This window comes from Odontomachus brunneus, unplaced genomic scaffold (genome assembly GCF_010583005.1).
Source record: "Odontomachus brunneus isolate Ranch 3 - 2012 unplaced genomic scaffold, Obru_v1 Obru_scaffold_256, whole genome shotgun sequence".
Lineage (NCBI taxonomy): Eukaryota > Metazoa > Arthropoda > Insecta > Hymenoptera > Formicidae > Odontomachus > Odontomachus brunneus.
Genome location: NW_022639706.1, coordinates 376,714 through 391,636, shown reverse-complemented (window position 1 = coordinate 391,636; position 14,923 = coordinate 376,714). Strand labels below are relative to the sequence as shown.

The 14,923-nt window shown below is 45.6% G+C and overlaps 2 protein-coding genes across 10 annotated transcripts in view; one reads left to right on the top strand and one right to left on the bottom strand.

Annotated features, from left to right (window-relative positions):
• Positions 1-2,501: 2,501 nt before the first annotated feature.
• The window catches only part of LOC116852775 (oxidative stress-responsive serine-rich protein 1), a 33,163-nt gene continuing 20,741 nt past the window's right edge, over positions 2,502-14,923 (top strand). Inside the window, exons 1-3 of one of the 4 annotated variants that reach the window (XM_032833422.1) lie at positions 2,502-3,012; positions 4,960-5,679; positions 6,199-6,489. In XM_032833422.1, the coding sequence (XP_032689313.1) occupies positions 2,861-3,012; positions 4,960-5,677 (870 nt within the window). In that variant the 5' untranslated portion in view covers positions 2,502-2,860 and the 3' untranslated portion in view covers positions 5,678-5,679; positions 6,199-6,489. Of the gene's footprint in view, positions 3,013-3,542; positions 3,604-4,959; positions 6,490-14,923 lie in introns of those variants that run through there. The other 3 variants (XM_032833424.1, XM_032833423.1, XM_032833421.1) reach the window with 3 other exon arrangements.
• Positions 7,415-14,923, bottom strand: part of LOC116852774 (tyrosine-protein kinase Src64B) — a 64,010-nt gene continuing 56,501 nt past the window's right edge. For 3 of the 6 annotated variants that reach the window (XM_032833415.1, XM_032833417.1, XM_032833416.1), the window contains exons 3-7: positions 14,603-14,782; positions 13,765-13,975; positions 13,430-13,683; positions 12,507-13,217; positions 7,415-12,395 (exon numbers count right to left, since the gene is read on the bottom strand). In XM_032833415.1, the coding sequence (XP_032689306.1) occupies positions 12,181-12,395; positions 12,507-13,217; positions 13,430-13,683; positions 13,765-13,975; positions 14,603-14,782 (1,571 nt within the window). In that variant the 3' untranslated portion in view covers positions 7,415-12,180. Of the gene's footprint in view, positions 12,396-12,506; positions 13,218-13,429; positions 13,684-13,764; positions 14,558-14,602; positions 14,783-14,923 lie in introns of those variants that run through there. The other 3 variants (XM_032833418.1, XM_032833420.1, XM_032833419.1) reach the window with 3 other exon arrangements.

Genomic DNA, 14,923 nt, shown 5'->3' with positions numbered 1-14,923 from the left:
CAAGACTTGGCACACCATATTTCAAAATGTGACATTTTTTTAAAGTTTTAAAGCAGAACACTTAGCTGAAAAACTCATCTAATTCTATATTTAAATCTGAGTATCTCATTCGAGACAACCTAGGCAGCACAGTTTACTAAAAGATGCTTGAAGACATCCACAGAAAACGTATATTTTTTTTATATATTTTTTATATATTTTTATATGGATTTTAGTAATTTGCACTTCATAGAAAGTTTCAAATAACAACTATCAATATGGACCTGAGGAGTCTTCTTTAATTCAAGAAGAACGGTGGAATCGGGCAAGTAAATATCAGATCCTACCTTACCAATACGGCGGATAAAGATGCTCTACTCTGACGACTATATTCATGTATCTCGATTGCTACATGAAGTGTCACGTACGTCCAAGTTTTATAGATCTTCGAACCAACGTTCGAATTCGACGTCTATATTCACCAGGACGATGTGGGCTCGCAAGGCCGCCAGGTAGAACGTTCCTGAAACAGAATAATTCACATGGTTAGTAATAAAATAAAAGCTCATTCCTCTGCACTTCTCCTCCCACATTGAGACTAATTTTGAAATAATATATCTTGCTAATATTATGCATCAATGAGCGACCAAGGTATTTCAGAGCGATTCGGATGGGAAGGCGCATTTTTAACGCGAGATGGATATGGCCATGAAAGCTAGTCGGGTTTCCGCGCCACTCTGTGTTTTCCAGCAACGGGAATGCGTAAATGTTTCAACCGCACGCTAAAATAAAGCCGGGTGCGTCAGCACGCCCACTGAATCATTGAATTTTATACGCGAACCGTCGCTGTCGGGATCATAATTTGTGTGTGTGTGTGTATGTGTATGTGTAAGAACACGTCGCTTCAGTAACATTAACTTGTCTCCAATTAAGAGCAAATATATCAATCTTAATATTAAGTTTCTTAGTAAATTCAAAGAAATGATTATAAGGCTCTTAAGTTAAAATCCAACAATATAAAGATAATAGAAAATAAGAGAATAATATGAATTGAATAATATCGATTGGTACTAATTGCTCGTCGCACTCTTGACACCTTAAAGACTGCTTGCAATAATCTGCAACGACAAATACAGATTAATTGCGCCCGTTGCAAGTCCGTATTTTTTTGCAGCGTGCGGAAATCTACGCGAATAACTTTAGTGTTTAACAATTCTCGATTATATTTTATATGAGAGGACATTTCGAAATCTTTTCATTGTCGACACAATTTTCAAATAATGCACATAAGTCTCATCGCGAGAGGACATCGAGTAAGTTTCATTTACGGTAGTACAAGACATGCTACAAAAGATATATCCCTTAAGACATATCGAGTGGGAAATCTCCTAGAAATAAGTCACATTTAAGATAAACTTACTTTCGGCGATGATGCGGATGTGTAATTCGCATTTGACGAGCCGAAATCGCAGGAACAGGACGATATCGTGGAATACGTTATCCTGCCGCGTCGCAAACCGTTTTCTAAATGTTGCCAACTTATAGAGAAAATGCAACGCCATCCGAAGCGAATAAGGGGTCAATGCAGGATTCACACCGCGTCCGATGTCCGACGTACGACGTCCGATATCCAATAAAAGAATAGCTTTCCAATGGAGAATTGAATTTTATATTAGAAAGCTGTATTAGAAAGCTTCTTCTATTGGATATCGGGCGTCGTACGTCGGACATCAGACGCGGTGTGAATCCTGCATAAGAGACTATCGGACTCGTTATTTCTGTGTGTGTTGCAGATTAGTTCCAAAGTCTCCGCTACGAGACACCACTTTCCTGAACAACGTTGAGTAGTGATATGACTGAACAATGGGTCGGACGCCTCTTGCTTTATCAAGTGACACTACTCAACGGCGACTCCTCTTACTCTTTCATGAAAAATGGATAGGACGGTATTCGTAGTCGGATTAGTCGGGATTCAGATGCTGTACAGATCGTTTTATAGAAAAATATTTAAAAATAAACATAAGATAATTTTAAATATAAAATCCGACTATAGTTGCATTCTGATATTTATTGTCAGTACTGAAAATCTATAATATAAATCTATAGTATATCTATAGTAACATAAACTATAAATTTTCAGTATTTATAGTGAATATCGGAACGCAGTCTATGAATACCATCCATAGTGCTCTTGAAAGAGCTGACAAACACAAGAAAGAGTCTGACGTCACCGTCGAGGTGAAGGAAAAATTATTGGCTGCGTTCAGCAGAGAAAGCTGTTTTACAACAGTTGCAAAGCAGCTTTCTCTGCTGAACGCAGCCATTATCTCATAAATTTGCATTTTTTCCAAAACCATTTTTTTATAGATAATAATGAAGAGAACTATGCTCTCTCCTGTCCGGAAGTCCGTTGCGCGATAGAGAGCGGAAAGTTTCGGGACGAGTGTCGACCAATAGGCGGGCGCGACAAGCGCGACATCTGCGACGCCTTCTTCCGGCATTTTGCGAAATTGCACAGTAGTAGCAGCAGCAGCAACAGCAACATCATCACGAGACCCGATCGCGCGCACTAGCAGTGTTTATTTACGTTCGCCATCCAGTGTTACGATTAATTAATCGCGTATCGGCGCGTAAATCGGCATCGACACATTCGCTCGCGCGCGCGCACACGCGTGTCGTGTCAGACAGAGAGAACAAGGAAGCGCGAAAGACGAGCGAAGAGCGCGCGAGCAGTCGGTTAGCGCGAACGCGCGCCATCGCGTCGCATCATCGTCCGTCGCCATCACCTTCACCGTCATCGTCGTCGTCTACTGCGTTCTAACCTAATCGCATCGGGGCGCCCGACGGGCCGCGCCGTCGTGTGCGTCGCGTTCGTTCCTGAATGCGCTGCCAATGCACGACCAATGTCCAGCAAGATGTCGTGTTCACGATGAATCCGGGTGATTGCGAGACGTCCAACATGACCGACGACGACGCGCTGCCGGCGAGTCTGCAGAGGCTCCACATTGATCGTCTGTCGACGAGTTGTCCGCAGTAAGCAGTTCCCGCTGTCGTTCTCTCGGAGCGGAGACCTCGAAATTGCGTGCTTTCGTCGAGATCGTGTTGCCGTGTCAGTCGAGTGTCGAGTGAGAATCGAGCTGTTAACACTCGCGTTTCTCGTCATCACCAGCAAGACGTGACGACTGATAGAAGGTGGATTGGTTTTGTATACGCCGCCCAACATTGATCTCGACGAAATCACGACAGTTTTGATTCTCTGTTTACGGAATACAACGTATGCACAAATGAGCACGAGTGGTATGTCACTTTAAACGTGATCACACATGAGGATACCTGCGACTTTAATCGACGATTTAGAAGCTACAGGGAGGATTTAGTAGACAGCACTGATGGAATAGCAATAACAATATCTCCAGTTGTAAGATCTGCCCAGATGGAGTACCATTGTATAAAGTTTACAAAATATGAAGTATTTTCTTTCACAAAATAGCGACTACATTTGTAGAGTATTATTGTGATAAATTTGATTGAGTGGGCACCAGTGCCTGCTGAGCGATATATAGTTTGTTTCAGATTGATTCTTCAGATGCTCCTAGTTGCAGAGCATATGAAGATGAATCTAAGGTGATCTTGAGTATAAGAACAGTCTATTATACCAGTTTTATTGTGCACTGGTGTGTCCAGTTGAATTCTCCATTAGAGAATTTTACAAAAAGCTCAAAGATGTTAACGTAAAAAATCAGTAAAAGATCAATGATCCAAGATACATTTCTATTCATATGATTAGAGATCACGAGCAATTTTAGAGCAGTAATAGATTTTAGAGCAGTAAAGATCGCGAGTAATTAATTACTTTTTCAATTAATTAAAACATGCTTGATTCATAATTAATATGAGCCAATTCAACCAGAGACTGTCTAATTGACAATTCCCACAAATAAATATAATATCGTTTGATGATTAATTTCAACGAATTCAATTAAAGATCGTTCTATTGATAATTTATATGAATGACGGGAATTAAAGATTGTTTAATTGGCAATTGAACTTAGCAAATGTAATTAAAGACCGTTTAATTCATGATTGAATCTGACATATTTAATAAAAGGTTTTCTATCTGACATATTTAATAAAAGGTTTTCTATTTGGTGATTTATATGAACAAATTCAATCGACTCAATCGAAGATTCCCCTCTCAACGCAGATTCTACGTAGCGTTTTTCAGTTACCAGTATCTTCCACAATGCCATGATGTTCCAGGTATGAATATTATCCATAAAATGAATTGTAATCTTGAGTAATTGAATGCTCTTTGATTGAATCGATTGGATTTGCTTAACAACCAGTCGTTAATTAACTCTAGGACCCTAAATATGGATAAAATTTGCATAGACCAATTTTTTGAATATTCTTAAAAACATGTGTTTTTCATTATAATTTTTTTTAACTTCATTGAATCGCAAAAAACATCAATAAATTCATATTCCTTGATGTTTTCTACACTGATTAAAAAAAGATGGAATTTCCATAATTTTTCCGAAAGTTATATGAAAGCAAATTTCGGGAGTTATATAGAAGCATATTCCGGAAGCAAATGAAAATGCGCTGTGTAAAATTTACCCATGTCTAGGGTTTAGTAAGTTTTTCATGTTTAGAAGTCTTAAACGGATTTTTATTAAATTCAACAAGTTCGATCGCCAGTTAAACGGCCTTCGATTAAATTTGCTAAGTCCAATTGTTAATTGAACTGTGAATTTCGGCTCCCCTTCATTTATATCAATCATTAATTGCACGGTCTCTAATTGAATTCGCTGAAATGAATCGTCAGTGAAACGTTCTCCAATTAATTTCGCTCGAATCAATTGTCAATTGGTTAAATCGAAACATATATCTATTTACAAATCGCTTGTTAAATTGAGCAAATTTGAATTGATACTTTTGCAACTTTGTATCTTACCTGACAATGTCACACTCTTTCAGCATCGCGACGACAGACAAGCCGAAGACGACGAACCCGTTCCGAACGCTCAACAGATCTTACGCGAGTGCCAGCGACCATAGGTGGCTGTTCCGCAGAAGGTCCATGCCCAACAGGCCTACTGTGTTCGCGGCGAATCCGCGCGGCATCAAGAGTACAACGAACTTCAAGCCGTCTAAGAGCGAGAGAGTAGCGGTGGAGAAGAGCAAACGGGGCGCCGTCCTGCGCGAGGCTATGCTAAAGTTGAACGCCCCTGGCACCGGCTGTCTTAGTGATAACTTAGTGGATACGCTCAAGAACTCGTGTAAGTTCAATATTTCCAATAAGAGTTCCAAGAGAATCGAGTCCGAGTCGATCGCGAGGGACCTCAAGGAGCTGGAGATGCGCCGGGATTGTAGACAGAGCAAGGACGACACCAGTATTCAGGACGATGACTACGAGGCCGCTGGATATCAACGCACCCGCAGCAACACGATGCCAAGTTTGAAGAGGGGTCCCGGACCAGGTGGAGGTCTAGCTTCCTCCTCGAGTGGCGGACAAACGGACGCAGCCGGTCCATCATCTGGCGGCCAACCTTCAAGCACGAACACCTGTTCGGTGCAGGCGCGAATATCGCCACCCTCGTGCGACATTACGATTGGGGAGCTCGCCAGCTACTTCGAGGAGTTCGTCCATATTCCAAAGAAGATGTCGCACATGGCGGAGATGATGTACACTTAATTGTAAAGTATATATACATACATATATATATAACTCTCTCGAATCGCGAATACCATCTTTCATAACGCAGTTGCCGCGGATTGTGTGTATATATTCGAGACTCTACAATAACAATACCGTACACAGGCAGTCACGCCGCCTACATGTATGTTGCGTGTGTGCGTGTCTGCCTGTGTTCGTTCTTTCGTTCGTTTGCTCGCTCATTACGTGCTTAATTTAATTCGCTAAATTATTTTTCTCAACACACGTGGTAACTGAAGAACAGAAGAAAGAAGGCGGTTTGCACTTCCGTCGATTGTTGCGGCATTCGAGATTGACGTGCGTCACAAACGCACATTTTGAAGAACATAATTAAGCGTCGATATACTTTCTCCTGCAATTTTCTGTTCTTCATCTTTTCCTTATTTTTTCTTTTTTTATATCTTGCACGATTTTATTGTCTTGTAGCCTATGGAAATCGGATAATGGAATGTCTGTATTTGAGGAAACTTTTGTATTATGAGAGCAGTAATCGGTTTCAGAATAAATCGGTGAATGAACTGAAGCTTGGATCTGAGTACCTTGTACGAGTATCTCTGAGCGCTCACACGACCGTTAGGTACTTTTACACACATACACACGCGTTCAGCGTGTCTGCGAAACATATGTCCCGTTTCACGCCTCGAAGTCGACGACCCAAAATTCAGAGAGAAAGAAAGTCGGCACTTTCGGCAAGGTCAGAGGTGAAGTCTGCGACACGTTAATATGATACATAATATATTGATCTGCATAGGCTTACGACAATTAATATAATAATAATAATAATCATACAAAGTAATCGTGTTAAGTTACTTAATGATAATAAGCTTTGGTATATAAACAATGACAACAGCGTATCGATCGTTTTTCGCTTTAGGTACGAATGAGAACGCGCATCGACGCGCGCGGATTTTTCTCTGTGTATATATGTGTGTGTATCCGCATGTACATATGTATGTACGCGTACGGCTGAAGAAAACCTCGAACGAAAGAGCCGAAGGTGGGGGCTGACTGGGAGTAGACGAGAGGGAGGATTCTGGTTGGGAGCGGGCAGGGGACGCGTACGAGAAAATAGTCGCGGCTATTTGGTGTGCGCATCACGTCGGATGAATCCGTTCTCGCGAAACGATTTTGTTGATAGAACTCTGATCGCGCGTTTGCCCGATCGACTCTTCGTCATATCGTCTCGGTGACGTTGCGCGTACTCCCGCGGTGACGGCGCGGCCGCGCGTGAGCGAACGACCGCCAGCGAGCATCGCTCGCTGTGTGTTGTATCAAAAAAACGCATGAGGTCTGTCCCTATATCACAGATTTACCGAGAATTTCATTTGAACGAACGCCGCGACGGCCGCACGACGGGAGCGCCGCAAACCACGACGATGACGGTGACGGATTGAGGTTCCGCAACTTGCTTCAATCGGAATTTAACTCGTTGAAGGCCTATCCAGACAAACTTGCATTGTGTCATTATTCACCTGTACAAGGAAGTCAATCAATCGTGATCCATACAGTAAAAGGACGCCTCTTATATTAGACACGTTTTACATTGGATTAGTTAATTGTCTTGTGTGTGTGTGTGTGAATAATGCAACTAAGCAAATTTGCCTGGATAGGTTTTTAACAAAGTTAAACCCAAGCTAAAGCAAGTTGTGGAACTGGGCCTGAGAGGATCCAAGTGTGGTCGTCGGCGAAAGCCACCGCCGATCGGTCGATGTGTGAGGAGCGCGATACAGGTTCTCTTTCGTTTTCTTTTTTTTTTTTTTAAGTACGTTTTAGCAGTGCGTGTGAAACCGCTGATCTCGCCCTTAGGTCGCCGTGAATTCAAACGTCGTCATTTGCAAATAAAAGACAGCGGGAACGATACGTCCGAGAGACGGCCGTTTTAATCGTTTGCTCGGTTTTTCCGGGCTTTCCACGAGCTTCAAGATCTCGCGATGATCGCGAGATACTCTGACCGTTCCGTTTGGCGATTACGCGCAGGTGTGTCCACGTGAAAACCAACCGTCCGGGAGTAAAGAATTCCACGACGCTCGGGGTGATTGACGCGCGCTTTTCTTTTCTGTCGCGTGTAACGACACGTGCAACGACAGTCTGTCAGTCAGAGATCAAAGTAATGAGAAGATGGTTTTGTGCGAACTCGCGAGCAATCGGACGCACGGTTCCCGAGTGAAATACGTTCGAAAGCACAACGCGCGTGGGCTTTATTTAAACGATATCAGTCTCTAGATTCAGTGGAAAAAGGCCGTGACGCCTTTACCGCGATAATTTGTAAATACATGGTCCAAATGTGATCCGAATGAAACAATCTACGCGAAGATACCACATAACGCGAACGCTTTTCGGATAGCTCGAACTCGTCGCTCTTCCACCTTGAACAACACAAAAGTCCAAGAGACATCGCGAGAACTTTGGGGACTCCCCTGATAAGGAGACGCTTGAAAGCGTCTCAACTTTTTCGGCGTATCTCTTGGACGCCGCGAAAACGACTGAAAAGCACCCAAGAGAGATTCTCATTTCCTTTTGGACAAACTTTAAATGCCTCAAGTCTCAAACATCCTTCAGATGTTTTGAGGCTTCCCAAAGGACCTCTCCGTCTTCTCTCAGACTTCCCTCTTGAGGAGTCGTCGAGACGTTCGAAGGAAATCGCAGTCCCGTAAAGGAGAACTCCCGTGAGTTCCTCGTCGACGTCTCTCGGGACGTTTCTGTTGGCCAGCTAACGTTCTTGTCAATATTACATCGGTTCGAACTCTACGTATTTCTAAACTACGACCTACGGCAGCGATCATGATCGTCAAAACAAGTTCATTGGTACAAAACGTTCATAGAAAAAATGTACTGGACGTAATATACCTATTCTCTAAACGCTACGTAAACGCGAACGCCTCTTCGCGCGGGCCGTCTTGCCGTGCCGCGCCTTTGTTTCGTGTGGCTTCCTTTCTTTGTCGAAGAGATGCTCAGAGCCGCGTTTATGAGCCTCGTAAAACTTCACAAAATATAAGTTATCAAGGATTCTCTCTCTTATCGAATCGGCCGCACAGATCTAGACGGACTTGTGCGACCACCGCGGACGCGAGACGTCCGAGAAAACACTCCCGGAATTGAGACGTCTGACAAGATGCTTCTACAAGATTCTCGTGTCGTGTCGGATCGGCGAATTTTCGAGCGTCGCGACGGCGACGTGTTGTTTTCGCACCGCGACACTTCCGCGCTCGGCGAGACGCGCGCGCGTGAAGAGACGATCGCGCTGACACGGATGTAACAATTTTCTACGCTCGCATACGCGCACGCAACGCACTCGTCCACTGCTTCCACTCTTTAAATCGCTAATATCTATCGTATCGTAATGGCTCATCATCATGTTTATCGTGACACAATAAAATGTATACATTGGGAATCGATCGCACCGACGCTCCTGGCGCGCCGGGCTCCGGTCAGCGGTCCTTTGACCCCGTTCGTTGCTTCGAATCGCTCTCAACGATGCACGGACAGAAAAGGAAAAATCGCTCGACCGCTGTGTCGAGGGCACTTTCGAGGCGGCGGGATTTTGGAATTACATTCTAACATTGCATCTCGGTAACTTCGACCCCTCCGCTTCAGCTGATCATCTAACACTTCCTCTCAGATTGTGATTTTGCTCGCCACGCGAATAGAGGAAAAAGATTAATCACCGTCAACCGCGTGCACGATTGCGTTGCAGCATTCGAGCCGAGTCGACCTAGATGATTGCGCCAACAGTTTGAGTTGAGCAATTCCGGTGAACGAGTCGCTCTCCCTTATTACGGAGGAGCGAAGACATTCAGCGCGACATTTCATCCGCCCGTTCAAGTGCCCGATACAGCGGTTCTTTTGGCATGATCAGTACTTTCGATGTTTTTACAATATTAATCGTTTCTTCTCTCTGGTACTCGCGGCGCTAATTAACAATCTGTCTCGGCCCATTCCTCACGCTTTACTTGTAAAGACAGCGACAACCGGAGCCGGCGCTAACCGACGTCGGTACGACCGACTCAATCTCGGGTCTCACGCGCTTGACACGTCTCGCAGCGACGACGGCGACAAGGTCGAGTCTTGGGGAATCGGACGCCTGAAGGATCGCGAGAGGCGACGCTCCTCGATCAGCCAAGACAGCACACGGAGTCGCCGATCATCCCGGTAAGATTACTCGACACCTATCATCTAAGGATTCCTATTCTAATCTGTCGTTTGTATTCTCCTTCTTCCTTTTTTTAAGTAGAAAATTTACAATTCTTCAGACACTTTGTACGAGTAACATCGATGACTTAAGTTTATCCGAAATTGCATTCCCGATTTTTCACCCCTTCTCTCGTGTACGTACGTGAAACCATGTCGCATCGGTCTAACATCGCGACACCGGGCTCGGGGACATTCTCTTGTGTTTTTTTTTTTTCTTTCTTTTCCACAGACGCACTCACGCACTCGCACTTATCCGAATACTAGTAACTCTCTCTCTCTTTTTCTCTTTCATCTACTCTAAATCTTTATACCCTTCTTGTCTTTCTGCTTTCCTCAACAAGACCGACGGCTCGTTTTGAAAAAAAAAGAGCGCCGTGACTCGCAACGACGCTGCACAACGACCTGCGAAATAAAAGCGGCGCAAATTTGTGCGAGGTATTCACTGCGCTTCTGCAAGATGCTTGCTTGCTTGCTCGAGTCAGGCTCGAAGGCGCTGTTGAATCGCGCGCGTGCGATGGAGCAACTTATACGCTTAGAAATGCTGACGACACTAAATGCATTCGCGGAGAACAAAATGATCGGTCGGAAGCTAACAGTCACCGCGCGCCGCGCAGGCTGAGAACGGATCTGTCGCTGGCGGACGCGGCTCGCGCTCGAGAGTCCCATTCGATCGATGAGAAGCGTTCTCGGAGAGCGAAACTCTCGAGTAGATGCGCGCAATTAATCACTCCCGACAGTCGACTTACGCGACGAGACGAGACTCCCGGCCGAGCAGCGGAGAGACCTCCTCCTGGAGTCTCGCGATCACATCTTGTGCCCGTTCGCGCGCGTTTTGCAACCGAAACGGAATTATTATTGCGTGGCAATAACAGGCGAAGCGCACGTAAAAGAGGAGAAAGATACAACAACTCGTATACATACGATACGCAATTGAGGAGGAGAATAAAGTATCGTCGAACGACGATAATATCGTATTTGAAAATAAGTTTCCTTGTCGACGCGCTCGCAGCTACGCGCGGCGATGTCACCGCGTTCGTTCGGGTCGACACGATGCCCTTTTGATTCGCGTAGCTGGTTTCTCGGCGGACCTGTCATGCAAAAAGATCGATCGACACTGATCCTCCGTCGCGGATCGCACGCCCAGCCCTCCCACTTCGTAATTTACGCATGTCAAAAGCATCTGCGAACGGTACGCACGCGGTAACCGTTTTGCCATCGCGTTTCTCTTCCTCTCTTCGCTCCGAGGACTACATCCAAAACTTGGACTTTAGGAAAATTCGGATGTGACCGATCCGAGATCAATTGAGAGACGCAAAAATGCAACATACTCTCGTGGAAACACACGCGTTTACAAGTACTTACTCTCTCGCGCACACACTCACACAATTTATCTCTCTTTCTCTCTCTCTCTCTCTTTCGCTCGCTCACACTACGTGTATCTCGTAATCATACGCTAACATACTAATATACGATTATGTTGTATAATCTATATAATTTCGAATTTTTTCTCATCTCCAAACTTATTCCCGTTTATTCTCTAATACCATGACTTGTTTGCTCCTAAGCTTATCAACATCGCTAGTGTCTTTATTGGTTGTTGTTTATCGTCGTAAGTATGAAAACACGCTTAATCGGTCGCGGCTTTCAGGAGGAGGACGGGGGTAGGGGGAGGGCAGTAAGGGCGGCTAAAACGCGATTCGCCGCTGAATAATAACCACGATCCTCGATCGCGGATGGTTTCCTCGCTCGATTGCTACGTTTATTAACGATTAACGCGTGATTGGTCATGAAGATTAAAATTCTGTCAACGTTCTCGCGAGCGCGGTTTACGTTGCGTTTCACGAGAAAAAAACAAAACACCATGGCACACCCGACTTCCGTAATCTATTTGATGTTTCGGTGCTAAACACCTCGGTAAAACACCGAGAACATACAAGGGCAAAGAGACGGGAAAGAGAGTTCGCGGTACTGTGTACTTCTTCTTCATTTCGTTTTGTCTCTTTCGCAAAGATTGGTCGTAGAAAAATTTCGCGGTGGAAAAAACGCCGAGGCGAAGCGTCGTCGAAGTACACGAGTCTCTCTCTTTCTCTCCCTCTATCTTTCGAACTCTTTTTCCCCGCGCGAAAGCGGTACATTCCCAGTCCGCGAAGTTTCCGATGAGGGCGGCGAGATGCGCGCGCGCGCTAATAATTTACTTAGCAGTAAATACCATAAAATTCCATGGCACAGTTGATGTGGGCTGGGTGAAAGTGACGGTGTGGTGGCAGGTGGCTTTGCATATGGGCTGTATATCAGTCCGTCGGCGGTTCAAGATACGGTATTTCGCTAGTGACGTTGAACGACTCAAAATAGTGATTGAGGAACTCGAACGTGGGTCGCTTCTCGGGGCTGGCGTCCCAGCACTGTAGCATCAGTCGGTAGATGCTGTCGGGCAGCGGATGATTCAATGGTTTCGGCATGCGGTAGCCCTTGTCCACTTGCTCGATCACTTCGCGACCGTGCATGCCTGACGGAAGAGAAATCGACAATACATCCACAGAATGTCGACAATTTGTAACGCGTAAATAACGAACGCGCGAGTACTGCTTGCGAGAAAGAAAGCGAACGAAGCACTCACCCGGATAAGGAACTTGTCCGTAAGTGAAGAGCTCCATCAGCAGGATCCCGTACGACCAGACGTCGCTCTTGATGCTGAACCTGCCGTAGACGATCGCCTCCGGCGCGGTCCACTTGACGGGGAACCTGCTGCCCTGCTTCGGACAGTACTCGTCGTCCTCGATCACCCTGGCGAGGCCGAAGTCGCAGATCTTTGCTTTATTCTTCTCACCGATCAGCACGTTTCTCGCCGCCAGGTCCCTGTGTATGAGCTGCTTGCTCTCGAGATGCTCCATACCGGACGCCACTTGGGCAGCGATGTAGATCAGATCCTCGAACTGCATGTACTTGCCGTCTCCTGTGCGCAGGAAATCCAGCAGGCTACCGTTGCACATGTACTCCTGAACGATGTAGATAGGCTCCTCCTTCGAGCAGACCGCATAAAGCGCGACCAGGTGCCTGTGTCGGAACTGCTTCATGATCGCCGCTTCCTGTAGGAACGCCTCGGTCGACATGGTCCCGGGACGCAGTGTCTTCACCGCCACCTCGGTCTTATTTCGCCACTTGCCGTAATACACCTCACCGAAATTGCCATGACCCAGTTTCCGAATCAGCTGGATCTCGTTCCTATTGATCTCCCACTTGTCGCGTAACTCCGGCCCGAGATCCCACATGTCTGGCTGCGGCTTCGGGCAAGGCTTCGACAGCACGTGGCAGAGGCCCAGCGCGTTTTCTAAATCACATAGTCGTTGGTTGTTTCGCTAGAGAAGCGTACTCTTTGGTGTAAAGGACATTATTTCGACACACGTGAAGAAACACGCAGATGGTGAGTAATTTTCTCGTCGGAATTACTTATTTCCAGGAGAAGAGAAGCAATGTAGCGAAACAAATAATAGAATGGAACAAAATGTAGGCGCGAATGTTGAAAGACATCAAAACACTTACTGCTGTACGCCATAACGAGAGCCGGCAAGCTGGGAAACGTTTGATTGGTGGCGATGAAGAAGCCGCCATTGTCGAGCGGCTTAATCTTATAGTGTTTCACATGATGGCCCCTGCCCTCCTCCCAGTCCTTCACCGACAGACTGTAGCCCCTGGGATTGTGTTCGCTCGGTCTCACCAAGAAGGTACCACGAGAATTCTCGTCGACCAGGAGCAGCGTGCCTGCCTCCTTGCGCGACACATTCTCGAAGAACCAACTGCGAGAAGAGATAGAAAAATCGATAATCGGTATGATGATTCGTCGAACGGACACGATACTAGACGGAAGCGATGCTCACTCTTCGCTCTCGATCGAACGTTCCACAGCCACGAAATTCCATGGGATCAGACCTTCCTGCAGGGTCGTTAAATGCAGCACTCTCCACCAATCTGGCTCGGAGTCGTCCAAGACTTCCATTCGGTCGCCCTTCACGAAACTAACGTCGGTGCTTTCCCGCGCTGTGTAATTGTATAGAGCCACCACGATCTTGTTGGACCTTTGTGAGTGCGCTGTCAGGAGAGAAACGGCACGTGTAGTCTTATCGGCTTATCGAGTTGTTCTCGAAGCAAAGTTAAACCGAGCACCGAACCGGTTAAAATTGACTTCACTTCGGAGGACTCGCACGCGGAGCTAATCGATCGAGAGACAGACACTCGTCGAATTACACTGCAGAGAGAGGAAAAAACGGAAAAAAAGAAGAACAATATAATGTTGGGCTCCGCATATTCAATTTTAGTTTCTAGTCGTTTTGTGTAAAAAAGGAAGAAAGATTGAGACTGGTATATTCTGGAGAAGTTTATCTTCTTGCTTTCTCTCTCTCTCTCTCTAATTTCACCAATGTCAAAGAAACAAATTCGTTATGCCGAATACCGTTTTTCTTTTTCATTAACACAGCCGGATTATGTGCGCATCGTCGAACGATCTCGGCTAAAATTAACCGGTTCGGTTTCTCTGGGAGAAACATTCAGCAAACAAGTTGAGGGGCGGGATGACGAGGATGACGCTGCTGTGAGCGCTTTTACGATATAAAAGTAAAATTGGACCACTTGCGAAATGAGAGAGCTCGATCATCGCCCAAGACACGGTCGGTTCTATAAAAGCAAAACATAAGAAGAGTAAAAACATAAAATACACACATGCAGACGGACTCGTTTTACGGGGTTGATGCGGTATCAGTAGCTTACAGGGTGTCGGCCTCGGCCGGATAATATCCGCCCGGGCTTGCACGCCTCTCTGATTCGGGTCGGCAGTGTATCGGTCCAAGGAACCTCCATTGCTGTGCTTTGAACTGAGTCCCGCGTCCGCCTTCTTATAACCTGAACCCAAAGTCCATATTTAAGTCAAAGGCAACGGCTCAATGAGAGAAGTACATTCTCGCGCCTCTACGTCGAGCGTCTTGATCTTACTTAGTAAGCTCGGTTATATATATATATATATATATATATATATATATATAT